Raw genomic sequence first — 27,001 nt, forward strand, 5'->3', positions numbered from 1 at the left:
CTGTGCAAGTCTATCCATAGTTTAAATTGGGAAAGCCAGTCACAGACTTTTAGAATTTCAAAGCCTGAAACACTGCAGGAAAGGGTTAACTTATGGAGTACTGTATGCGCTGGCACAGATGTGATTCACTAAAATGTTTGCTCTGCCTGTGAAAGGGTCTTTGAACCAATGAGTGTGAACTTCTGGCCACACCAGCCTATAAACGTTGCATTTGTGTGAGGCAGCGAAAGGGGCCAGCTAGTGTAATGGGGGATGGGGCCTCTGCCTGTGGAATGTGGTGTCTTGGTGAAAGGGCTGGAGCTGAACAAATGCAGTCAGTTTATTTGGCAAACCAGACTTACTAGTCACCAACAGACATGTTTACCCAGGAACTAAATATGCAGATCCACCCCTTTCTTTCAGAAACAACTTCTTCTTCTTGGTTACAGTGTTGCCTCTCTCTTTTCTGTCTGAAAAAGTGTGCTGGTCACTTCATAAAGTAGCTTTGCACTGTGTTTGTTCACTTGCTTATTTTCATTCTGTCTCTCTGTGCATGATACACCATTCTGCCCCCCCCCCCCCCCCCGTTTCTCTTTTCCAGCTTTGTAATTGGAGTGATTAATGGAGGGAGGGGTGGTCTTGCCTAGGGGCCTGTTTTTCAGTGGCCTGTATAGAGGTGCAGCACCACTGAGGCCAGAGCAGGTAGCAGCACGTTCTGCCCCTGGACGTTTAGCCCCTTTGTCCCTGCCACTTAAGTCTGTTCCCCCAAAAGCAAGGAATCTTTTAGAGCTACAAACATAACTGGACATTCGAAGACAGGCATGCCCCTGGGTCTTGTGAAGTATGACCCCTTTTTTTTTATTCTCCACAATCTTTCTTATTAAGAGCAGGGACTCTGTGGATCTATTGGTAAGCACCGACTCCACCATATGTTCACAAGTGGCAGTGGGATTTACTTCCATCTCATTGCACATGGAGTCACGATTAGCCAAAGTCTTTGTTGGCGGTAGCGTATGGCCAGCTCACTATGAGATCCTTTACAGTAGTTAGCAGATAAAGGACGCTATCCGCTCAGCCTAACTCCCACTGCACACCCCCCCCACCCATCAGGCCCTCCCTGCAGCCATAGAAACTATAAATGATTCTTGGACTCCTGCAGAGGGATCAAGGCCCCAATTATTTGATTTGGATTTAGATTAGAGATTGTTGCCCCCTGTAGTGCTTGTTTTTGTAGACATGCTGAGAAGAAGTTGATTCACTTTCTTTGAGAACATGAAGACTTTAGAGAATGACAAACCTTATTTTCTTGTGTATAAGGAAGCATAACTGTGTGTGTGTGTGTGTGTATTTATTAAAACAGATTGTAAATTCAGTTGCCTTTCCAAACTGGTTAATAAAACAAACACATTTCTATATATCTTATATTAGGTCACCACTTTATATTTTAGAGTTAGGAAAACTTTCAATTTAAATCGCTACAAACAAAACAATAGGTGAACTACTAAACAACTGCATAGCTTCTTTTCTGGCTTTTCTAGTTATTTATTACTATTGTTGGCTTCAGGCCAGATTTCTGCTGGAGGCCTTGATTGTGATTAAATTACTGCTGCTGTGTCTGTTTAAAAGATTTCCTTCACTGAACTGTTTTGACAGGCAGCAATTTGGCTAAAAAAGATTAGAGTGGGAATGGGATGTTAAGAGTACCTGTGGGATGAGTGGGGCTCTCCTGTTATTGTGAGGTCCTGTTACTGGTGTGCAGGAATGTTAGTGGATTTTACCGAAGTCACCCTCCCTCCTGTGTCACTTGTAGTAGAGCTTGCACTGAGCACATTGTGGTATTTCTTTACTCTTGATTTACTGGCTTGGGTTGCTATAGTGATATTGCTTGAATGTGCATATTTTGTAATCAATAAGGAAAGGTGTCACTGTTTACAATCTTTTGAAGCTAATTGCAATTTGATGATGGTTCTCCTTGGAAACCCTCACTCTGTTAGTCAAAGTAAGGTGTCTTGTTGTAGGTGAAGGGGTTAGGTCACCCCGGGAGCTGTGATCCTGCTCTCGTCTCAGTTTCCCTGGCATGGCGGTAGATGACTGAGGATGATGAGTATTGACTTGTGCTGTGAGATTGCGTCCGGAGGGGGCTGGGGACTTCCCTGTGTTTGCACATCCAGGCCTATTGATTTTGGCCTCCTGTTCAATGGCTGTAGCCCTGGGGACCTGATCTGCAGTATGAGGTTGTGTAGGATGGGTCACAGAGAGCCATGACAGTAGCTGAGAGTGGGACGACAGGGGTTAGGGGCATAGCTCAGGGCTAACAGGGCTTTAATATGGCAGACACGTGCCTCTCTTCATTAGGTCTTGTTTAGTCCATGGGATCACACTGGTAGGCTGCAAAACAACAACTGTTCTCTGGCCTGCTCCATATTTCAGAGGAACTGGAGTCTGTTCTGTTTTTTTGCCGATCATCCAGAGTCATCTACCTTATCTATAATATGAAAACAGCCTTCTTCATATGGTCCTGCCCGTGCAATTTACAGTTGGCCGCTGACCTGTTTAAATAAAGCACGTGTGTAAAATTACTTGATCCAGCTTTTCCCTGCTATTATTATCCTGATTTGAAACAGAAGAAATATTTCCTTTCTCACTGGCTGCTTATTTGAGCCCACTTAGCCTCCTACTAGAAGAGTTGGGAGCACAAATCACATGGAGCCTTTATTCAGAACAAGCCTCTTTATCTAATAACAGACTCACTATCAAATTGGAGAAGTGCTGTCAACATCCTGAGCAATCAATGCCATCAACCCCCCTACTCCCCAAGCAGCAGCCATTAACCCCTCTTGTTCCGGCATGCCTGGGCTCGCTAAAATGGTGGCTTTACTCCAGACATCTTTCTATAATGGCTGTGTAGAATTACCCCCAGGCTATGCATCGACATTCAAGCAGAACTATGTTGTAAGGGTTGTCCGATGCAGGTGGAGGGATATGTATGCGTAAGAATGTCAACTTGTTGCAGAGAGAAGATTGTCCACTCTAAATTGTGACAATAATGACACATGAATTCACAATATAGATTTTATACATGCTGCAGACACTCAGAAATGTCCAGAGCAAAACCTGAAATTTAAAAAAATTTCCAAAAAGTTGCACAAATTCAGAAATTGGCCTAGACTGTATTTTGGAAACAATATTTTGTATTGACTGAAGCATTTTGCATTATGTTATAACACAAACCTCTCTTTAACTAAAAGATATTGAATTAAAATCTCAAGTTGTCCTCATAAAGCCCAGTCTGTTGGCAAGAAGGCAGAGAAGTAGGTCTTTTTTTAGTACAGAGATACTGATTGTTTGTAAAAATCTTGAAACCTTTTTCTCTCTGCTCCTAATGACCAAATCTACGAATCGCTACTTCTCATCTACCATTTTCTTATCCCTGACTTGGCTTGGTGCCAGTCAGTCACGTATGGCCATAATGTGATTAGGCCACCCACTGCCTGGCCAGTAAACCTGTGAACAGCATGAGAAACACTGGCTGCTTAAACAAGTGAAGGCCACTGTTCATAGTACACCAGTACACAGTACACCAGTACACACACAGGCACAGCATGCACACACGCGAATACTTTGAATATTAACACCATACTCAATTACAATACAGCACAAAATTTAAGTAAATGTGCCAAAAGAATATAAAAGCCCGATGTGCGTATGTAATCAAAGGGGCACAGATGTCAAATCTATTGCCAAAATTCAATATTCAGGTTCCTTAATGTTGGTGTGGGAATTTCCTCCTGAAGACGTTATTTCTAGGTGGAGTGCTGGTTGTGATGATGGGGCTGAGGCGACTGATCATAAGGAGTGGTCCCAAAACATCACTATCCACTCTACCTTGACAAAAAGCAACATAGTGTTAACATTCCTCAGCTGACCAAGGTCCCAATTCAAGAGCCAACATGTCTATTCATGGTTAACTGCTCTATGTTCCAATTACTGCCCCCTTTTTTAAAAGCATGCTAAAGAAGTGTGTTCTCTGTAGATACAGCTCAACCTATTTGCATTATGGAGTGCAACAAAAGGACAATTTACATTTGAAGTGTTTATGCTGTTAGTTACAAGAACTAACCTTAACTGCTAGAGTAGTGTTTCCATCCTGTTAATATAGTGCATTTGTTCTGTAGTACTTTTAAGTGTAATTTACTTTTGTTAATCTTTGTCATTTCACCTTGACCATCACGTTTCCCTTAACATGTCATTTGTATTTTTCTGCAGTTTAAGAGTTACACATGTGCTTGTACTACCGAAAAGGATGCTAATATACTAGGTCTTATTATTGTTTTATTCCAAGTGCCATTGTAGTGGATCAGAAATTTCTGTAGATAGTTCCTGAGTAAAATGGCAAAATAAATTTTTCTACCATGGTATTGTAAAGATTTTTCTGTCATTTATAATCAATTAGCAAAATTTGCAAGAGGTTAAACATCAGCAAACATAAAAATGCTTGTTGATAATTATCACAATTTTATTTCTTAACATAAGTTATCTCTTTAGTTTTCCTGTAACTAGAAATAATACATTTTATTCAAGTAAATGTCTGTATTAAAGCCTAATTTTTTTGGTCAAAGGACAGTCAGTAGTCATTATGTGCTTTGAAAGTGTGATGGGATCTTTCAAAAAAAAAAAAAAGCCTGAGTAAAGCAAGACCTGTACTGGTAAAAGTAAAATACGGTGTAACAGAGTGGACAGCGGCCTGTCCCTGTAGATCTTTGTTCGTGCTTGATGTCAGGAGCACCTTGACCCCTGTGCTCCCATAACAGTGTCCCTCAGGGTGCCATGTTTTTGCGCTTTTGTGTATATGGTGTGTGTGCATGTAGTTTGTGGGTAAACACATTTATTCCCCTAACAAATCCAAGGCCAGTGAGACAACTGCTACTGTTGGCTCTTTTGTTGTTATATTTGAATCTTGTTGTTTAGCCGGGAATGGGACTGGTGTGGCCAATTTTATCTCACTGTAACAGACTTTGGACAACATCTACTCAGTGACTAGAATGTTTGCCATTATTAAAACCTAGTGTTAGGGCTACAACTGACATTTTTTGCAGTCATTTTAGGTGTTGATTCTTTTCGTGATTAATATATCAGTTGTTTAATTGTAATTGTCTATAAAATGTCAAAAAAACAGTTTATGCTGTCCTCAAATGCCTTATTTAGTTAAAAAAAAAAAGCTAAAGATTTTCGGTTTAGTGTCATAGAGGAATAAAGAAAGACTCCAAAAAATATTCATATGTAAGAAAGTGGAATCAGAGAGATTGAAAAATTGTTGCTGATTACTTTAAGAGCTGTAACATCTTAAGTAATCATTGCTTATACCTAGTATTGATATTCTTTATATAAGAGTCCAGCTGCATTTTCTTGGGAATTGAACTGAGCAGAAAACTTGTTAACCATCAGTATAATTGCGTTCCTGTATAGTTTTATGGTATCTTACTTTGTTACAGTTAGATTATAGTTTCAACCTCTGCACCAATGAATCGAGGACATCCAGCAGCTGTAAGAGGTGCTGAATGCAAAGTTATTCAATGCTGGAACATGCATGTGAGATTATATATGTGTACAATCTGAATTATCTTCTGTTATAATCATTTATAGTGGTTAAAGGTTAACAGAAGGGGCCAGATTGTGTGCAAAGGTCTTTAAGGCCTTCAGATGTACTGTATTGTTTATTTACATTCACATGATCAACCTGTTGCTATGCCATACGGTAGATAATGGCAGGTGACAGCAAGTCATATTTTTTTGGTAGTATTTGACTTGTTTTTCGTGTAATTTGCAACACAGCATATCAACCAAGATATGTAAAAATTATCCCCTACTTTTTTCGTACTACAAACCAGGCAAAGCTACTTTGGTGACAGCCTTCCATTTGCAGTGGGGCTGGAAGTTGATGGCTGATGACTATTTGTTTAGGGAGCATGAATGTTGACAACCATTACACGTACAGAGTGAGAGGGTGAAAATGATTTGCTCTCAAGGGCCTGGACAACCTTTGCCCTCCCAGCTCTCGTTTCAGGCCCTGTAATTGCCACTGACCAATGGGCTCCTGGTTGAAACTAGACCCCGGGCTGGAGCTATTAACGTCCCCCTCGAAACGGATCTTGTTTTGATTCCTGATGCTTTTATAGGTTTTGTCTTTAGGAGACATTCCTGCTCGGCACATACCGTGCACCCCTTTCTGCCCCTATTTTCCTTCCTTCCCGTCTTGTGGGGCCATTGCCCCCCCCCCCCTTGCACTTACAAACATACACACAGCCATGATCACCCTCTGCACATGTGTGTGTGCAAAAAGGCTACTGACCAGCCCACCCTCCCCTGGCCCCTCCTGACAGCCAGCTACACTCCATGAACTTGGCCACCCGTCACAGCTGCGTTAAGATTGAAGGATGGGGGGCCCTTGTATCCAGCTGAGTTAGAAGACATGGGTGGGGGCAGGGCAGGCCAGATGCAGATGGTTTAGGTCAAATGGAGATGTTTGAGGATGAAGGGGGGAGGGGGACACGGGAGCTCAGGGGCACAATAACTCCAGAGGTTACTCCTCCAACCTCTGGAAAAATGCATTCTTGGATTCATGTGTTTTTGTTGTGTTGTAGTAACTAGCTTAGAGGTTACTCGGATAATCAGATTGTATACCAGTGAACAAACTGAAGGTCTCTCTTGGTTACAAAACATATATACATACATTTTTTTAAGAAGCAGGAAAGTAGGGTAAAGTCCATTCTTGAAAAATAATAAATATACAACTTGTGTTTGGTCCAACTCAGATTGGAGTCCATGTTGCCAAATATGATCACTGACCATGAACAGTCTGTTACTTCAGAAAAGGAATTTCATGAGAGTTTGTCAGACTGGATTGTGTATGTGTTTGTATTCACTACTTATTTGTGCTCTTCCTCTTGTCTGTTGCAGAATGGGAGTGCTGGTTGGGCAGATGAGGCTGACAGTAGCAGAGGAAGAGGAGAGGCCTCTAGAGACTTTGCTAAGGTGAGCACTTAAGAGATTTATTCATACATCTCTCAAAGGCCAGAAACTCCAACACACATTAAAGACTCACTGTTGCTACATGTATCTGTACCCATTTAAGAGAATATAACGCATCAGAGAATAATGCATTAATGTATACATTTATAACATTTGATGAAAATTGCCAAATTGAATTTTTCTCTGCACTTGCATAGTCAATGAAAAGAGGAGGAGAAAAATAAAAGGTCATTAAGCAGTCAGAGCCTTCTTCCAGTAACTATCTAATGCATTGAATATGCCGAGCAGCTGTTGATGAAAGCGTAACAGACCCAGCAGTGTCTCACACACACACACGGCAAAAATTAAATGTGACAGTAAACCACATGCATCCCAAATGTGCTCAGTCGTAACTGACAGTGTAGTGAATCATGGGCCTGATAGGTTACTCTTTTCTCCTTCAGTTGTACGAGCTGGACAATGACCCCAAAAGAAAGGAGTTTTTGGATGACCTCTTCACTTTCATGCAGAAAAGAGGTAAGATTTCTCACCAGAAATTCCGGTATTATTCATTTACATGGTTCATGTCATCTTCAATGGCACACTCTGTAATATACTGCCCTTTTTCATATATGAGATCCCTGGCATAAAATTCCACCCTTCACATGTAACAAAATCTATTTCTCGGTATGTGCATATGCTTCAAAGATGATGCCCTAACTATTTTTACCTTTGGTAAGCAGATAATCGACTGTGTGTTTGTCAGGCAGATCATGCAAAAAGTCATGCACGATTTTTAATGAAACAGTAGATAGGTAGAGTGTGGGACCAAGGTTAAACCAATTATAACTGAGTTAATTTGTGAAAATGGGACATCCTGTAATTTGTTGATTTCTAATTTCAAAAATTGTGAGCGTGGGTGTTTGAAAAAATTATAGGACTGTGAGGCTTTGGAGAGATACATGTTCTGTCTGAAATGCTCTTTTTATTTCAAGTGTGATTTCCTGTTTAAGGTTTCAGAGAATGAGAAAAAAAACATATATTTCAGTTGACCAATTTGGAAAACATTTTGTAACTCTCACTCGTTAAGAAATCCTTTAGCTACTTATTCTCTTTCCCCTCTTAAAGACCTTAAGGAGCCAGCAGGTTAGATCTGCCACTGTCAATCGTGTGGTTCTGCTGTATCAGAGCCAAGAGGATCTGGCTGCAGTTTCAACTTATTTAACTGGCCTTTAGCCAGAAAGGCTCAACGACCGCATGCTGCTTCAATGCTGCCAAGACCCCAGGTTAACTAATGCACTTATCAGACAAATCTGTTTCCAAGCAAGTTTTGTGGTGTGGGTAATACCTCCCAACGTGAATCACAGTGTTTTTACAGTAGTGCATACTTGCATATTACATGTTTTGGCAGGTTATGATTTGTGTTGATGGTCTGTGAGTCTGTATGTGGTTCATACTTCATTATGTTTTGTCACAGGCTACGATGGGTGATAGAATATGTATGAAAGTTACATGTGATGCATAGTTTGTTTTGTCAGGCTGTGACGGATGATGGCGGTGTATGCGTGTGAGCATGTCCATCCACATGCGTGTGTGTGTATACATGTACACATATGTTAGGGGCGCTTCTTTACAAGAGCAGTAGCTTCTGAGTGTCTGGCCGTAGCACTGGAGGTCTTGTTTGGGGGTGATGAATTAAACACAGTCAGTGAGAGGGAGGGACAGGATCTGTCAGGGCCCTGTTAGCATCTCTGTCCAGTGGCAGACATTGGGAGTGGTTGGCTGACCCTTTACTCATGCTGGTCAGACAAAGACATCCATCAAACTGACTAAAATGCCACATGACAGCAGATAACTGGCTGACTAACCTGCCCCATATCAAAGTTGCACTACATTTGCATTTACTTATGTTTAAGCAAAAATAAAATAAGTATGTAGATGAAAACATTTTAATTAAAAATTGATATGCAAAATTCTCCCTCAAAATCCAATAAAAATAAATAAATAATACTGATTGCATATAAAAAAAAAACATTTTGAAATTACCTCTAATTGATGTTCTATTGAGCATTGTCAGTACTTGATAGCATGTACGACATGTTTAAAGAATGCTAACCTTTAAGGCAAAGTAAAATTATCTGGGGTCAATTGGAAATGGATCTTTTTTAGAGCTTCGATCAGCTGAAAATACAGCAGAAAATAACATGCTCACAGTTATCATAGGACGGATGAAAATTAAGCAGCCATTACAGCACAGGGCTTTAAATATGAATGCACGATGTGACAGGGACATTTCTATTGACATTACAGAAAGATCCAACACAACCACTGTACTGAAGAGTAGGGTATAATTTCAGCTACTCAAGAGTGAGTTCTTCACTCCTCCCTTAAGACAAGAGGCACTTGGCTGACCTCTGCTGTCTCTCAAACTAGAGTGGGAACAAATTGCTTGGCTGCATTCCCTTTTTGCTCTCTGTGCCAAGACTATACGAAGAGCAAGTCTTGCTATGCTCTTGATGGCACCCTCTTATTACTGTGTGTTTACTCCTCCTTCCTTTTCACTTCAAAGACATGGGTTCCAGGTTATGGCACTTTTTAATGAAAGACTTGCACTTGCAGCAAAATACCCTTTTGATTTAAATGTCATTATTATGTGACAATTCAAAGGAGGGGTGAATACAAACTGTTTTTCTATAAATTGCAGCCTTATTTGGCAATTTATAAAAAATTGTATGACAAGCATAATACGTAAAAATTCCACTTTGTTTGGTGAATCTGGGATCTCTGGTTAGAGACAGACAAATGGTGAAGTGCTTTTCCCACCTCGATGTGGGGCCTCATGGCCTTAAGAGGAAAGCAACAACGGAAGGAAAACTTACGAGGGATTCCCATTTCCTGCCTTTGCGCTTAAAAACAGGCATGTGTGTGTATGTGCGTGTTAATGGTTGAGGAATTTTAGCAGCTGTCCTAAATCCTGTCTGTTAGTAAAGGAGTCCATTGATAGGCTTTGCATGGCAGAAGACACATGAGCAAATACACTTACTTCCATATGTGCAATTTCTTTACTCAGTACTCCTCTGTTATACAGTGTAAGGTCACAGTGATATTTGTTTGATAGCGGTTTGGACCATTTGCCTTCAAATTCCATACATATGTTAAATATTGCTTGTGAAGTTTAGCCTTTTTCTGCTAAAAGAAAAAATATCACTTACTCAGATAGTAACATCAGTCTGGTATGTAAATGCACAGAAATATAAATGTAGGATGCATCATACTGAATTGGTGAAGGTGGAGACTATTAGCATTCACGAGTTACACCAACATCATTGTTCATCATATCCATTACAGATTTTTTTTCCCCACTGGGAGTGTAGAGAAAAGCTTTGACACTGGCTCAACACCATTAACCACCTCAAAGATTTCGATTAAGCAGATGGGTGATTGTTTGTTTTGGTTTGACACCAGGCCACCGGATCATTTGCAATGGGGGGGGTTTGTGCAGTAAGAGAGGCTGCGGGAGCTACAGGCACATGATAGGAGAGAAAGAAAATAAAAGAGTGATGCAGCCAACTGCCTGTCAGTGCTGTCCACTTGAGATGATTAATGGCCAAGGGCTGTGATGGACAGAGCCAGAGAGAAAGAGAGGCTCCTGTTCAGTGAAATCACCAGTCGAAAAGGGAGGGGTTAATGGAGGGTAAAGACAAGTGTTTTAGCCCCTTATGCTCAGCTGAGAAAAGCCCACACGTTGTGGTTAGTAAAGACTTGATCCATCCCAGTGTGACACTCTTAATGGGAACTTGAGATTTAGGCCAAGATAGACCACATGGTGTGCTATCACTGCTTTAAAACTATTTTAGGAGAAAATCCCCATAATAGACTTAGGTCTGATAATAGTAATAAAATGCTGAGCTGGACTTAGGTCAGTAAGTCACACTGGTCTTAGACAAATCTACAACATTAATGTTGTAGAAAAGGTATGGTAGGTAAAGGTAATGTTGTTGTAAAGGTAATTGTTGTAATGAAGATGTCTCATTTAGTAAAGCCCCTGCAATAAAATCTCCTGGCAGATTCCATGCTATATGTATTAGTGTAAAGTAACGCTGTACAATCTTAAAATCTGATATTGGGATCCATCTTAGTTTCAAATATGATTAGCTTTCCCAATGGCCCATGCAGGTTGTGTAGTTAAAAAATAAATAATGGTGCTATCAAAACGTTGCTACTATGCTGCCATTTGTTTGAAATAGCCCATTTAATTACTGTATTTTACAGATGCACATAGGCTTTGCACTAGCATTAATGTTACTTGCATAGGTAGCTAGGTTAGTGACTTTATTTGAGTCCATTTATAGCAAACTGTCCGCACCAAAGTTTTGGGATTTTGTTTGCATTAACTTTGCAATGTGTTATTTTGCTGTTGTATAAGTAATAGCAAAAAATTACCCTAAGTCTGTCATCTGCAGGTCCAGCATTTTAACCAACTTTTCATTGATTTATACAAGTTGTGACAAATCAAGCAGAAAAATTACGCTGCCACAATCTGTGATTAATCAAAACACTGCAGTTGTCATGTATGTAGGAAAGAAACCCTCTGTTTTGTTTCATCCTGATTTTATCAAAATATTAATGATGCAAAAAATGCAGTGGTTTTAGTCAGAAAAAAACAGTGGAAAACTTGTTATATTTTGGTTGGAACTCACCGTTAAGAGGTGAAAAAAGAGTCAGTCTCCTTAGCTGTATGGTTTGTGTAATGTTTTGTTTGTTAGAAATGATGAGTGACAAATGAGCAATGAATTACAATAACTCTGAGCTTGAAATCTAATTTGCATGGATGCTTTGGCGAGGCAACAATTTGAAACAGAATTAGAATGTTGGAACATTTTCATTCGTTTACAATTTTCCTCAGTCAAAGCAGGCCACAACAGTCAGTGAAGGTAATTAATGGAAAAAGCTTAAACTACGACTGATTTATGGACAGTGCTGATGTCATCAATGAATTGGTCTGTTTCAGCTTTCTTCTAGCTATTGTTAACATGTCATGATGTCAGTCAAATATGCAGATTTTTTTAGTTTGGTTGTAACTGACCTACATGTTATAAGAGGTGAGTTCAAATCAAGCCCATCACGACTTTTGTAGTAGTTTATTGGAGATGTGCTTAAAATGACAGATTTGTGTCTCAGGAGATTGAAATATATGACCTTTACTAGGAAAGCCAAAACCTTGAGTCTGGGCATTTTTAGAGGGAAAGAGAAGCAGAACATCGAAGTTAAGTGTAAAGATGAACATTTTTCTGATATTTCTAGTGTGGGAAGAGTTTCCTCCCAGCAGGACATTAGAGGAAGTATCCTAGCTGTAATCCTGAGACCAAGCACTCTGTCCACACCAATTACACCATGAATGGGCTCTGGGGGATCCATGTATGCATTATATTACTCCCCCGGTCAGCGTCACACTAGCCCTCCTAACAGGCGGGCCCTCTGTAAAAACACCACACTACAATAGGAACATTCTCTAACTCTTTGATATGGCCTCGTTTTCTTTAGTTAACACCCCACAACTTCTGGAAAGTGGCAGCACCTGGTATAACAACAAAAGCACTCTTACCATGTGTGCAAATTCAGCCATTTCAGAAAATGCTCATAACTGAAGCAATTTTAAAGACCCGAGCCTGTTTTCCATTGGATGCACAAATTAAATGTAGTCAGGAAATTGCTTTCTGTTCTCTCTAGTCTTTCTGTCTTCCCATCTCCATCCTCTTCTCTTTTGCCCCACTCATTCTCCTTCCCCCTCTGTTTATTGTGCTACAGTTACAACCACTGAAACTTGATAACACCATGGGGGATAGGGGCTGAGGGCCACAACGTGGCCGCTTGGTAAGGCTAGGGGGAGGAGGGGGCTGGATTAAGGGGCCTCCTGTCCTACACAGAATGATTAATGATCCCCAAATAAGTGGAGGCCAACCATTTTGATAGGGCAACAGTGATGGGCAGCAGAGAGGGGAGAGACAAGAGGGAGAGAAAAGAGGACGCAAGACTGAAGAGGACTGACTTGGAGGACCACAGTAGGAGATGAGGGCAGACCGGGTGCTGGAGTGACAGAGGAGAGGTTAAGGGAGGCACCAGCCAGCTTGTGTAAAAAAACAAGGCCTCCTTTGGAAGCACTTTGTCAGTGAATCTGAAGCTGACTGGACTCACCATCCAGACAGAAGGATAGCCAGACTAACACTGGTAGAACAGGGCCCCTACTTTCAGGAAAGGGCGGGAACCCAAATGATACACAGATTCCAACCACTGCTTTTTAATCATTGCCCTAAGTCAGTCTCCAAAAGAGGAGGCCAAACTATTCTTATTGGACACATCCTCCCCTGCATAAGTGATCAAAGATTTTGTGGTTACGGTGTTGATCTATTTGAGACCTGAAATTATCTTTGCTTGTGGTAAACTCCACCCTTTGGCTGGCAAATTATAGCCCAGCCCAGAAATGAGCACATCCATGGTTGCTTTATGTCTCTCTTCCTTCAAAACAAAAGGAAACAGTAGTTTTCCTGATGTTTTGTTTTTTGTCGGGGCATCAGATAAATATCTCAAGTGTATTATTTTGTCTGTCTTCAACAAAGCGAAGTCTCCCTTGTCCTCTCATCCCCACCCCCATCCATACCACCTCCATGTTACTTCCTCTGTCATTTAGCCAGACTCAGCCAGGGATTGCCACTGTGTTGTCCATCTTTAATTACGACCATACTGTACAGGGATTTGAGTCTCTAAGCTGCAGAGCTGAGAGATTCTTAATCACCATGCCCATACGTACTTGACCAGAGAGGAGGACGAGTGCGGGCCTAAAGCAGATTCATGCTTCCCAGAGAGGTCATTGGTCAGAGTAAAAATAACACTGGTGGCTTCATCCATGTGTCTTGTTTAGCATTCACTTCAATACATCATGTAAGTCAAGTATATACTGGAAAAAATATAGATATAAAATATTTCAACCAAATTGTAATCTTATTACTTAGAAATGATATGTGGTAACAAGAGGAAGATGTGTCAGAGTACACTTTAAGAAACGTTTCATGAAGTGTGAAGCTCACCACTCAATACACTAGTTTTTTTTTTTTCTCCTTGAATAAAACAAAACAAAACAAAGACTAATACTGAATTAGAAAATGTTTTGCCCTCGAAATTAACAATTTATTTATCTATTCATGCCAGCCTTATATGGATGAACTTATTTTTTATTTGGAGTTACATATAAGATGTTATATTAGAATAGGGATAAATGACAAAGAAGTAAGTGATATTGTTTTAAGTGTGAAATTTGTAGATACGAAATTAATGACAATGTGATATAAAAGGATCATGGAATCTATTTTTGGATTCTCATCTGTTTTGTTCAAGAAACATTCATGAAGATATTTGGAGACTTCTAAAGCTCTTCTCAGGAAGGTTTTTTATGATTTCCTATGATCCACATATTCCCCAAACTTCTGCTGTCTCTACACATTTGTGTCTTACTTCTCCATCTGTGTCCTGTGTTTGCTCTTGAAGTAATGTTTCCTGGCCTCCACACCCGTGTGATGGATGGTATGAAATGCATTACAGCCCCCAAAGGAGCTGTACACCAATACAATAGCCCTGAGCTCACTTCCAGTGCATCTCTGCAGCAGTGTTGCATAAGCCACACAATACCCAAGATCTGCGTGCAAAGAAGCCTAATGGAAAACAAGACGCTTGATTTGAGGGAAGAAAGGGCCGTTAAGAACACAGCTGCCAAACAGCAAGCACTCTTATTTCTGTCAGTATCAGATGTTGTTGTCACAGATAAATTATTGTTAAATGTTAGGCTAGGTATCATTTGACAACTCATGAAAAACAGTTGAACTTTAATATTTTCTTACACAATCTTTTGACTTAATTTCTATTCATTATATCTATTTTCGGTCATGTTTTGTGTCATGGATCCTCAAGTTACTTGACATTCAAGACCTTCCATGGTTAAGAAATCAGCCATATTGTCTATTTAGACACATTGTACATCTCTGCATTTTTAAGTTGAGCCTCATGAATCTAACTGAAATGCCCAGTAATTCTTGATGCATCCCAATGTACAGAAGAAATAATAGCCTACAAGCAGGCAGATGCATCTAAGTTTCTTGTTTTTAAGAAATGCATGTAAAAATAAAACCACAACAGTATATAATCTAAAAACTTGAATAATTTCAGTAGTGGTATCTGTGTGATCTCAGCACATAAAAATCACAACAAAATATCGTTCTGCAGTGTGTTACATACAGTATAAATCCACACTGCTTGATGATTGGCCAGTATATATTAATTTTAATTTTCATGTCTGTATTATGATGTGTCATTGGTATTCTGTACCTCCAATTCTTTGTATAGAATTGAAGAAGAAACATTTTGTGCTGTTGACCTAAATAACTATAACAATGCACAAGGATGCATAGCATAGCTAGGAGCCCAACATGTGCATGTATAATACTAGTGTCATTTTACCAAAAGCCAAAAGTAATTAGCATTGATGGGAGTTAATTTCGAGTGCTCACAACCCCCAACATTTGCTCTGCCCCTTTCACCATATTATTCTTCCTTCTTGGCTTATACCAGCTGATGTCTCCTTTATTGATCAGTGCTGTGGGGCTCAAATGAGGCTCGTCAGCTGATGGCTTTATCTGTCAGTCCTGGTTTCCATTGATTGAAGCAGTAAACTGTGTTATAAAGCTTGACAAAAGGGAGAGGGAGGCCCCTCAATGCTACACCTGCCAGTGAGGACATCACTTATCACCAGTACTAGTCATAGGTGACCTCACTGTGCCATACTGAGGTTTCTGTCTGACTCAGTCTGTTTCTTGTTTAGACTTCCATTGTGTATGTCTGATATCCATATCCTAAATTTTGTCCTTCTCCTTTTACGATTCTGTTTATTCTTCCTGAGTTTGACATTTCCTGGTTTGTGTTTGATGCTGTCAAGCAGAAAAAGTTGCACCTTATTTCCACAGCTTAATCTGGGTTATCTAAACTTGATGCCAAACCCCTCCCTCTATTGTGTGTGCAACATGCCATTGTGTTGCCATGACATATACATTCTTGACATTTCTTTAATGATCAGAGATGGTTGTTTACATGGCCAAACTATTGGGTTACTCCTCTCACCTGATCCTCCAGTGTGATTTAAATGTAGAGCAGAGGTCATTGTCTATATTCATGTAGGTGGTAGAGTTTAAAAATATATACTGATATTATAAGGCATTAACTGTCATTGTTAAACATGATGTCAAGTTATTTTTTGAGCTACAGTGATGTTATGTAGAGTAGATAAGTACTGAATATTGTATATTACTTTATCTTGCAGTTTGTGTGCAGAATGCTGAACTCACAGTAAGACAGTTATTTACCACCTTTTACTGGTTAACTAAATGTTTTACAGAACAAAAGAAAGAACTAAAGCACTAATAGATTAATAAACAGGTACATAACCAATAGGCTAGGAGATAATATTTTGAGTGTTATTAAGGAGAGACACCTGTGAGAGAGACGGAAACTATTGTTAGCCTTCAGTTTGATTGAAAGAATGTGAAACATTACGTTTTGATTTTAAAAGTGTTTGAACAGTATTTTCCTTTTTCACATCATCTCAGATATCAGTTGTATTTCCTGAGATTTTAAAGAAACTGAATAGCCATTGACCATGAATAACCACAAAGTATAAGAGAGATCAACCATCCTTATGTCGTCAATCCATCCATCCATTCATCCATCTCTGCTGGTTCCAAATCTGCTCGTGTTGATTGGGGTCTAGTCAGTTGATCTGCCAGGTCTGCAGGGACTGAGGGGACTTGGGTTACAGTTGGAGAGGCCATCTCACTTTTCTCGCCATCCAACCTTTTCAATCCCCCTCCCCCTCTATTTCACCAGGTGACCCATCTTCATGACCCACGAAGGAGGAGTCATGTTTCTCTCTCTTTTTCTTTCTCTCTTTTTCTTTCTGTTAGTCTCCCTATTTCAGGTCAGGTGTGTTTTACTGTAATGACTGATCAAGAGATCATGTACTGCAAAAGTGACAGCGTGTTAAACTGCATCCAGAAACTGTATAAAAAATAACAATACAGAGATTTATTACAAAACTACTCTGTGCAAACTTAAAATCAAGTAATTCAAAGTCTAATAGTGTCATTATTTGCACTCTTGACAGCCTCCCTAGTGTGTGAACACCACCCAGTGAGATTTACAACGTCTGCCTGTTTGGAGCCTCGCCAGTTTTGTGATGTTTTACACTACAGGCTGAGCCACTGAACAGTGCACAGAAGACAGCTGCTTCGATATATTGGCTGCCTGCTTGCTGCAATAATTCTTACTTAAAACCAACTCTCACTGTTTCCTCTGTAAATATAGCTCTGAGTGACTTATTCGTCATCTCATGTTTGCTTTTTTCTACCATTTTATATTTGTTCTTTTTATTAAGACAGAGGGAAAGGAAGAAGAGGAGACAGGAAAGAAGGATCTGATGGTATTTGATCTCAAAATAACAAACTGAGCTTCAACTGCTGCTTTTGCATTAGTCAGATCTGCAGAAATGTCTTCATATGCCTCACAATTTAGAAAAGATGGTGGTGAAAAGCAGCAAAATCATTAATTCCTTGCCTCTGTGTACGGACACGTGGCTTCACTGCCAGAGGATAATGTGTCTACATTATTTATTTATTTTTTGAACAAAATCAAACATGTTTGGGAAGATGTATTTCATGTCGAAGCCCAAACTTCAAGTCACTCCAAAGTTTTAATTTATTTTTGTATTTCTCATAACATCACAGCTCAATATAGTCAGTGAAACAGAAGTCATTATTTGTCTCCATTTCCTCTCTTGATTCTCTATTTTTTTCTGTGTCTCTCTCTGTCAATTCACATTAATTGCACTATTGACATAACAGGAGTGATGTCTATCAAAGATATAGAGCATATCGACCTGTATGCTATAGACTGTCCCTCTTTCTTTCTCTGCGTGTGCCTCTGTACCAGCTGTGACTTTAGCTGCTTAGAATAGCGATGTATCTATAGTGTAATGTTACATTTAACTTCCCTTATGTGGAGGGTACATATCTTAACACTTGATATGAATTGGTCCGTCATGTGAGGGAGTGGTGGCTCTGCCTGAACTAAAGATAGAAAATTCCATACACTCAAGGCTTTTTTACCTTTTATGTCCCTTGCCATGCATTAAAAATAAAACAAACATGCCCCAGCGTACAGCAGGGTCCTGACAATATGCTGCCCCAACATACGAACATATAAACTAAACAGCCAGGGGCTGCCTGACATAAAGTAAACTTCCCAGCATGTGGAGTCCAGACACTCATCTCTCACATCAGTGTCTCCCTGTCCCATGCCGATGAAGGGTTAGGGCTGTTTGAGGGTATTTTCTCTCAACCAATTTCCCAAATGTTTCAGTCGTAATATTTTCAAAACAGTAGCAAATAACTTCAGGTCGGATATATACAATATTTAGACCTAGACCTAGTTAAAAGCATAGTGAATATAACTACTAATAAGGTGTCTGATCTGCTAAAGTGCTGCAATTCATGTAGTTCACCTCAACTTCTCATTTACAAATTTCCAGCAGTAAGTACAGAAAATATACTATACATCTTTATGCCTTTTTAAAACATCCTTGTAGCGTGTTGTGTTGTAGAAAGTCTTTTGAATAGTGGACCATCTATAGATGCTGCTTTTGCATTGGTGACTCCAAGTTAATGAACTCAATGTACGTCAGTCAAACAGAAGACGAGGAGGAGGAAGGTGTAGGCGGCTGAAGGGACTCAGACACTGCCATGAGGCCAGGGGCTGTTTGTGTTGGCTGACACCTTCCTTACAGCAGTAATCCAGTCTTTCTCCAGCTGGCTAGCTACCACACCTCCCCCTTCCTTCTTATCCTTCCTTCCTTCCATCCTTCATTCCTTCCTAGAGGGACCAAAAAACTGTCACAGAATCTGTTTCCCTCTTCATACCTTCTTTTTTCTGTCTCATCCCATAGGTCATTTGTGTTTAGTTCCCCCCTGCTATTGCTTCCTTTTTGTGTCGCACTGGCTTTTCCTCTTTTTGCTATCAATCTGAGTCCTTTATTCAATGTAATGTCATAGTAACCCTGTGGTGTAACAGAACAATCACCAGAATTGGAAGCATCCATTCCATACACAATGATGTGATTTTTTTTTTTTTTTTCCTGCCTCTTTTTTCATTATATATCATAGAGAAACCTCACACTTGCCAATGCTCATTGAGTAAAAAATTCATTTCCTGTGTGTTGTCCGCTGGAAGCCTGCCGCTCTGCCGCTTAATTATTTAAAATAATGCCCATCATGTGAAGTCAGCGATATTTAATTTACCACTACGTCAGGGGCACCAATTGATTTATTATGGAAGCCCTTTAATGTGAACAGCTGTTTCCTGCTAAAAATAGGTCAGGGGTCACATAAAATGACCTTGTTCCTTTTTTTCTCTTCACATTAGGATAGAAAAGTAGAACCATAATGCTAGACAGAACATTTTGCATCTGTAACTTGTTCAATTTAAAGTCCACTTTGGGTCAAAATTGATCAGTGTGGTTAAAGTTAGTCACATCATCTGTGGTATGTCAACATATGCGTGTACCTTATTGAGGAGTAATTGAGCTGAATACTTCCTGTTCTAGAAGTAAAACTAAAACTGGCATCAAATATTCCATAAGAACACATCAGCTATTTGCAGATTTTATATTCTACATAACATAATATAGCTCTACAACTGTTCCCGTCTCAGTGTCTAGTTTGTACAACTCTAGTGTTTCTTTGAATCGTTGGGGTTTTTGAAGCTGTCCTTTTTCCCCTCTGTCTATCTCGCTATCTGCATCTCTTATCATTTGAAGTCTAGCCGTTTGAACGCTGGCCGTGTGGCTCTTGTGTTCACAGTGGAAGTCGGAGGAAGGACTTAGGGAGTGGTTCAGGGGCCCTCAGCCGTGGCACTTCCCACCACAGCAACCTCTGACCCCTGGTGCCATTAATCACTAGGCTCCTGATGGCCCTGTCCCTGGGGGAAAATCAGTCCGGGGCAAAGGATGATGGGAGGTGAAGCCTGCAGCCAATTACAGATTGGCTCAGAGGAGCAGAGTGGACAAATCATGGCTTTGCAGAGAGATGAAATACCCAATAGTTGCCTTCTTCATTCCTGTGTGCCATAAAGCCAAGCAATGTTTATTATGTGGTGTCACATAAGGGTTTGAAGTGATATAACCGCCAAAGACAGTGCATTAAAAGCAACGGTGAGGCTGAGGAGTTGTGCTACTGTGATCAAAAGGGATGTTTCGGACTGCTCTAATTAAGCCTGTTAGAGCTAAATGTCTCCAGGGTTGAAAACAGAGCAGATGTTGGACACCAAAGGCAGGCAGCATGTTGATTCTCTCAAATTAGGGAACTGTTTGGCTAAGTTCCCAAGGTTTGCTAATGTGATTTTTGGTCAATTACAGCATTATCAAAGGTGCTTTCCTAGCACTTTCACATGTGGTCAGGAGGTGCAGGAATGTGAAACTTTTGTCATGTGTTCACTAATTAATGCTGCTTTAGGTTTCAAAGCCTTTGGACTGCTTAAGATATTGATAGATATTTTGTTTCCTAGCGTATATACACACACTCCCTGATCTCCTTTTTGAAACAGTAGCTCTGTGTAAATGCATTAAATTTAAATTGGATGTGAAAGCAGATACGAAAACGGGGGTATATAAAAGCATAGGTGTGAATTAAGGCCTGACTAACTGCTGGCCTGTCACTCTCGGGTCAGCGCTGTTGTGTCTCATTTGTTGTGCCTTCATTGTTCATGGTCAGGCCAGTATGAAAACATGGCTTCCTGCTGACCTGCAGTTTAATTCACACATCAATAACCCCTGGCTGATCTCTGACCCCTGTAGTTGTACTAATTGTTTGATGCAGGATTGATGTCCCATGCTGCATTAAATAACTGACAAGGCACTAGTAGCAAAGCATTTGGGTGCTTTGGTCTGTTGCATGTCCTGGAAATGTGATAACTAGCCAGAGATGAAACAGGAAGTCTGCCATGTTCATTTTCTCACTATAAATAAAGTTTATGGTCTTAGTCTGAGAAGTGCAGATTAAGCAAGTTTGTAACAAACACAGCAATAGGTTATTTCTATACAAATACATATGTTACCACAGTACATCCTGTCTACTGCTATTTTTTGGCAGTTGATTTTGACTTTTGATTTGTTGAGGGTTTATTTTTAAGTTGGAGGTCTGTAGTTATTGCCATCAAATGTCAATTATTGATACCTCCTCTCCTCTCCTCTCCTCTCCTCTCCTCTCCTCTCCTCTCCTCTCCTCTCCTCTCCTCTCCTCTCCTCTCCTCTCCTCTCCTCTCCTCTCCTCTCCTCTCCTCTCCTCTCCTCTCCTCTCCTCTCCTCTCCTCTCCTCTCCTCTGATAGCTAATCCAAATTATCTATAATGGAGGCTGGTGTCTTGGCAAAATGCGCTTGTGTTGTACATCAGGTTAATTGGTATTAGAGATAAGATGACTCTTTTCCTAGTACAGCATTTTCTAGAGCTTTTACTGGCTGAAAATCATTAAGTACATACAGTATACTGAGGTGCTGTGGTGTTGCCTGTTGCACAGGTTGGAAAGGGGTCTATCTATCTGCATCTGTCATGTATTTTGTGCACCTAGATTTGTACAAATTCATACAGGGCGAGAATAGTGTTTCCACCGGTTCATTTTTACCAGTATTTTCAGCTTCTTTTTCCCTTATCAAGAAACTCAAACAACTTGCATTTAATATGTAGTTGTAAAGGTTCTCCTCTCTTCAGTCCATAAACGTTAAGAACTGTACTCACACCACACTTTAGCAACTATAACATGCAAAATGAAGAAGTGGATGCTAAATGATGTTTAATGTCATAACTCCAATGACTTCTGTTTAGATAACTATACAACTGAGACTCTGTAAGAGTAAAAATATTGCCAATTCTCAGTTTTATACACTTTGTGTTACTGAGAATTTATGAATTTCTTAGGAGTTATGAGAGGAAGTTATGATGATTGCAACATTGGCCTGTTGAAAATCCTGATAGATCATTGAAACTAACATGTATTTTTAACAGACATGTGAGTCTTTCCTGACACCCACCTTACCCAAACACTGGTCCCACCTCTGTTTGCAGGAAATGCGGCATGCTGCGTGTTTGTGTTTGCACATTTTAGCCATCGAGGTGAAAGAGATTCCGAGTGACTTTTGTAGTAAACACAGCAGTAGAAACTAAATATAAGGCCTTTTGTCTCTTTCACCACTATCAATACCATCAATATTACGAAGGGTGGTAGGCTATGGGCCAGTGCTGTATAATGCTCTGAGCAGAGCAACACCTTCCTGATCTCCACTCTTATGCACGTCCATGTGTTCACTTAGGCCCCTTTGCAAAGGGCTTAAAGAACTGTTTCTAACTTAAGAAAATGAATCAGGGCTAATCTTCATGGCCTAATCACTCTGCTATTTTACAAAGTCATTAATGAGTCCAATTCCAGGTTAAGAGCAGCCTGTGGTGGGGCTGAGGGATTGCCTGGCATTAACTGTGAGGGCAAATCTGTACGACTCCCCTGCACTGGACCCAGCAGCACTAACAGCAGAGGGGTGTGGATTTACTTAGTACAATCCTCTAAATGAGCTTCATTATACTAGCCTATCCAGGAGCCCCCCACCCACCGCTGCCCATGGATTAGCAGGTCGTCACAATCCCAAGTCCCCTCCTCCTGCTTCATGCCTACACTGTTGCACATTGCACTTTTTGATTCTGTCGCATACTGTGACCCAGCCCCTCCTCCTTCCTCTTTGTAGCCCTCGCCCCCCCTCCACCTCCTCCTCCCAAACACGCTTTCTGCAAGCTTCAGTGCAGATAAGCTGTTGACAAGATTAATGCATCTGTATCAAAAGTCTAGAGCTGCTTTGCTTTGTGTTGTTGCGAATCCCCTTTTCCAGGTCAAGCCAGATTGCCTTAACTGGGCTAATATGTTTTCAAGCCAAATTTAACAGGCCACGCTGGCATCAGGCCTGTCACCTTTGTCTCACCAATATCCGCACAGTTCTTAGATCAGTATCTAGGGGTCATAGAAATGATTCTTGTCTTTTAGCATTGATTAGAGGATAAATGAGTCACATAATATAGAGTTCTCATAATTTGACATTTTCACAATAGCAGCTTATAGTATTTTCTGTATAAGGTGCTGGTCTGTCTCAGCAGGGATTCGCATAGGGAAAAATGGGGGTTATAGATTCCATTCATACTGGGACATTAATCCATGATAAGGCTTCCATTTTGAATCAGTAAGCTATTCTGGACCACATGTACAGTATGATGTCTGCTGTATTGATTTTTATTTTATGGGTTTTCTTTCCTCCACAGGAACCCCAGTCAATCGTATCCCTATCATGGCCAAGCAAGTCCTGGATCTGTACATGCTGTACAAGCTGGTGACAGAAAAGGGAGGCCTTGTTGAAGTTATCAACAAGAAGATCTGGAGAGAAATCACAAAAGGACTCAACCTGCCTACCTCCATCACCAGTGCAGCTTTTACCCTGCGCACACAGTAAGTCTTTGTATTTCTGACACAACCAACCAGATTTATTTAAGCGTTTGTGCATGTATAAATTCGCTGTTTACACTTGGCCAGTCTGGCTAAGGCTAATCTTATGCAAACTATGATTTAATTTACTGCAGCTAAATAAAGAATTTTGAGTGTGTGAATCCTAGAAACAAGCACCTTCTTCTTCATGCCATAAGTATCTGTGTGTTTGACATCAGAGTATGCGGATTAGTGTGTGTGTGTATTTGTGTGTGTCTCAGTATGAGTACGGATGTCAATATTATTTGTTTATACACATGCAAGTTTGTTTCCTGCTCCAGGGCGCCTTCTCTTTTCACATTCAATCCCTCTGTCCATTACATCACACATAGAGCTCATTGATTGCCATAGATTTATTGACGTGATTTGGGTCAGAGTTCACAATGACTAAGGTGGGGTCTGACTGACAGCCCTACGCCAAGTCTCAACTGAAATGCTCTCATTCTCTTGATGGAGACCGTTTAGTAGTGTAACACCTCTCTATCCTGTCTGCTAGCAGGGTGCCCTAATGAACCTTTATGTATTTTTAATGTCACTGAGCTGTTATGTAGCGTCACTCTGCTCTATCTAATGGATGCTGCTCTTAACTTCTTATCGATCCTTGAGCTGTTGTTCCACCATAATGCAGTCAGCACGCATAATACTTTGTGCTCCTACAGCATGAAAAGCATACCTCAGCTGCAACAGAGCATACAGCAAGAGAATGTATATAAATACATATATACGTGCCATACAAAACATGTTTTGGACTATCTGCATGCCAGGTGTCTCATTAAATTCTGAGTCATTTGCAGCACTTAACTTCATCTTTCTGGAGTAACCTGATTTTGTAAATACAAAACATGTTTTACATAACCAAGGTAGAAGACTACAGAAACAAATACTGCTCTTTTCTGCTGCAGAGACTAACATGTTCAATCTGAATCTATGAAGAAATACATACTTTGTCAATTTCAAAGTGTGTGAAATGTAAAGAAATGTTCACTGCCTTATCTGTGACAAAGAAGTAGGTTAAATAAATGTTAGGATGGGGTACTTTGCTTCCTGCTCACTAATTAACTGAAAAGAGAGAACTTGTTTAAAAATATAGTCAAAGGAAGGGGAGGAATGTGTTTATGTATTGGCTAAAAGTAGGCAGGTTTTACAGCAATCATTTTATTGCAGCACATGTAAGCACATTCTCCAGTTTCCTGCATTAACTTCCTTCCAAAAGCCTGGTTGTTCAGATAAATGTGGTCCCTGTTAAGCTGCAGGCACTTTTAGACGGCACAGATCAGTGTTCTGTTTGTGGAAGGAGACCCCTGATAGCAAGCATGACTTTCTTATAAAATGGTACATAGTAAAGTTAACTTAACACTTAAAATGTGATGGTGTTTATTGCATACCAGGGCTGATCTAGGCAGTTTTCAAGGAACATCATCTTAAATTTTAATGAAGATTTTACTACATGTAATGTAATTGCTGTCTGTTTTCCTTTCCAGGTACATGAAATACCTGTACCCATATGAGTGTGAGAGGAAAGGCCTGAGCTCCCCAGGTGAGCTTCAGGCTGCCATTGACAGTAACCGGCGCGAAGGTCGTCGTCCAAGCTACAGCAGCAGCCTCTTCCGTTTCTCTCCCTCTCCCAGCACAGCTCCCCATATCCTCTCACCTCCCAAGATGCACCTTTCAGCTTTGGGGGCAGGGGCCTCAGCAGCTCTAAATGGTCTGCAGGCTTCACCAGGGCCCTCTCTGAAAAAAGGTAGATGCCGTACAGCTCCACATGTGAGATTATTTGGGGGAAAAAATCTGATTTTTTTTCATGTATCATTATATCAGAATTGGATGGGATAAGAGTAATATCTTTGTCCAGTTGGTCCAGACTAGAGTATTCTAGTTACATACAGTACTTGTGCGTCTATGAGCACCTGATATTTATAGACCAATACTGCCCCCTGTCGCTATGTAGAGAAGTACCTCGAGTTCAAATAACCTATGTTTTCCCTTTTAACTTGAATGTAAGACACTGGAAAGGCTGTACGTGAAGTGTATGTGAAGTGTGTTTTTGTGCCAATATTTGACAAAAGTCATCCCAAGTATGAGTTACATTCAAAGTCTTTGTTTTCCCGCCATTGTATCACATATCTGTGTGAGTGTTTTAATATATCTTGGTGACTGTGCATGTCTGTATGTGACTAACTCTGTCCAGGTGTTTAGGAGTCAGTGTGTGAGCTGATTTTGCCTCAGGCTACTGAGAGCCTTCACCTTTGCTGCTGATTAATAACACGGTTCCCACGCCGGGAGGGCACTTTATGAACTTTAAAGCCTTTAGTCCACATCAATAGGATGCCATTGATAACTGTCATTATGCTTCTGGCTTTTCTGATGTCAGCTCTGCTTGACTGGAGTTTAGCTCTGTTTTTGACTCCTATTATGTTCATGGTGCATTTTGGGAAATACTAAAATCTAAAAAATCTAGCATCTAATAATCTGAAATTTAGTCCACTACATGACAAATTCATTTTAGACAGGTCTGGAAAAATTTGATTATGAAGTAACTGTCATTTTTATAAACAATAAACAAACATTCATGTTGATCTGAAGAAGATTCCTGTTTTTTACAAACTTTACTTTTCCTCAGATGACCTGACCCCCTCCATCATGGCAGCAAGACCCTCCATGGCATTGGCCCTGGGTCAGCAGCAGGTTGCAGGGTTGGCACGAGCCGCCACACTTGAACAGCTCAGAGAAAAGCTGGAGACCAGTGGTGGAGCAGAGGGTCCAGAGAGGAAGATGGCCCGCCTGGCAGAAGAACAGCAGCGCCTGATGCAGCAGGCTTTCCAACATAACCTGCTCGCCATGGCCTCCCAGATGCCTATGAACCTGCGTCTTGGAGCCCCCGCCATCACCACCAGAGGTCAGTGCTGCCAAGGTGGTTAAGTATTCCCTGATTGGAAATATGCTTCCGTTGACTTAGGACAGGAACTTTTCTCTCAACTTTATAGAGAAGTTGAATGCTCCATTTGATAGTCCTACCACCAGACATCAATTTATGGAAACATTTATTGTATCATTTCACTAAGTCATGATTTAATCTCAGTAATGTGTCCCCACAGATGAGAAGCAGCAGGACATGTCTCTGAGTATTTCAACCAATGGAAATGCCAGCATCACTGTCTCAGTGGAGGTCAATGGCACAATGTACTCAGGTTGGTGTGAACCAGGGATTTTTAAAATGTTTCATGACACTGGTAAATTTTGTTAATAATAATAATTTTTGTCCCTCCATATTTCCCAAGTTTACCAAGGTTAATGGTATACCACCTTTTTATTTTGTTATTTTCAGTTCCATATAATGTTACCTTTACCC

At 40.4% G+C, this 27,001-nt stretch overlaps 1 protein-coding gene across 3 annotated transcripts in view; it reads left to right on the forward strand.

The window, feature by feature from the left end:
- Positions 1-27,001, forward strand: part of LOC115416983 (AT-rich interactive domain-containing protein 3B) — a 47,783-nt gene that overhangs the window by 16,736 nt on the left and 4,046 nt on the right. For 2 of the 3 annotated variants that reach the window (XM_030130888.1, XM_030130889.1), the window contains exons 3-8: positions 6,937-7,011; positions 7,452-7,524; positions 23,433-23,616; positions 25,134-25,393; positions 26,273-26,548; positions 26,748-26,840. In XM_030130888.1, the coding sequence (XP_029986748.1) occupies positions 6,937-7,011; positions 7,452-7,524; positions 23,433-23,616; positions 25,134-25,393; positions 26,273-26,548; positions 26,748-26,840 (961 nt within the window). Of the gene's footprint in view, positions 1-6,936; positions 7,012-7,451; positions 7,525-23,432; positions 23,617-25,133; positions 25,394-26,272; positions 26,549-26,731; positions 26,841-27,001 lie in introns of those variants that run through there. The other variant, XM_030130890.1, reaches the window with a different exon arrangement.

The sequence above is a fragment of the Sphaeramia orbicularis genome, chromosome 3 (assembly GCF_902148855.1).
Source record: "Sphaeramia orbicularis chromosome 3, fSphaOr1.1, whole genome shotgun sequence".
Taxonomy (NCBI): domain Eukaryota; kingdom Metazoa; phylum Chordata; class Actinopteri; order Kurtiformes; family Apogonidae; genus Sphaeramia; species Sphaeramia orbicularis.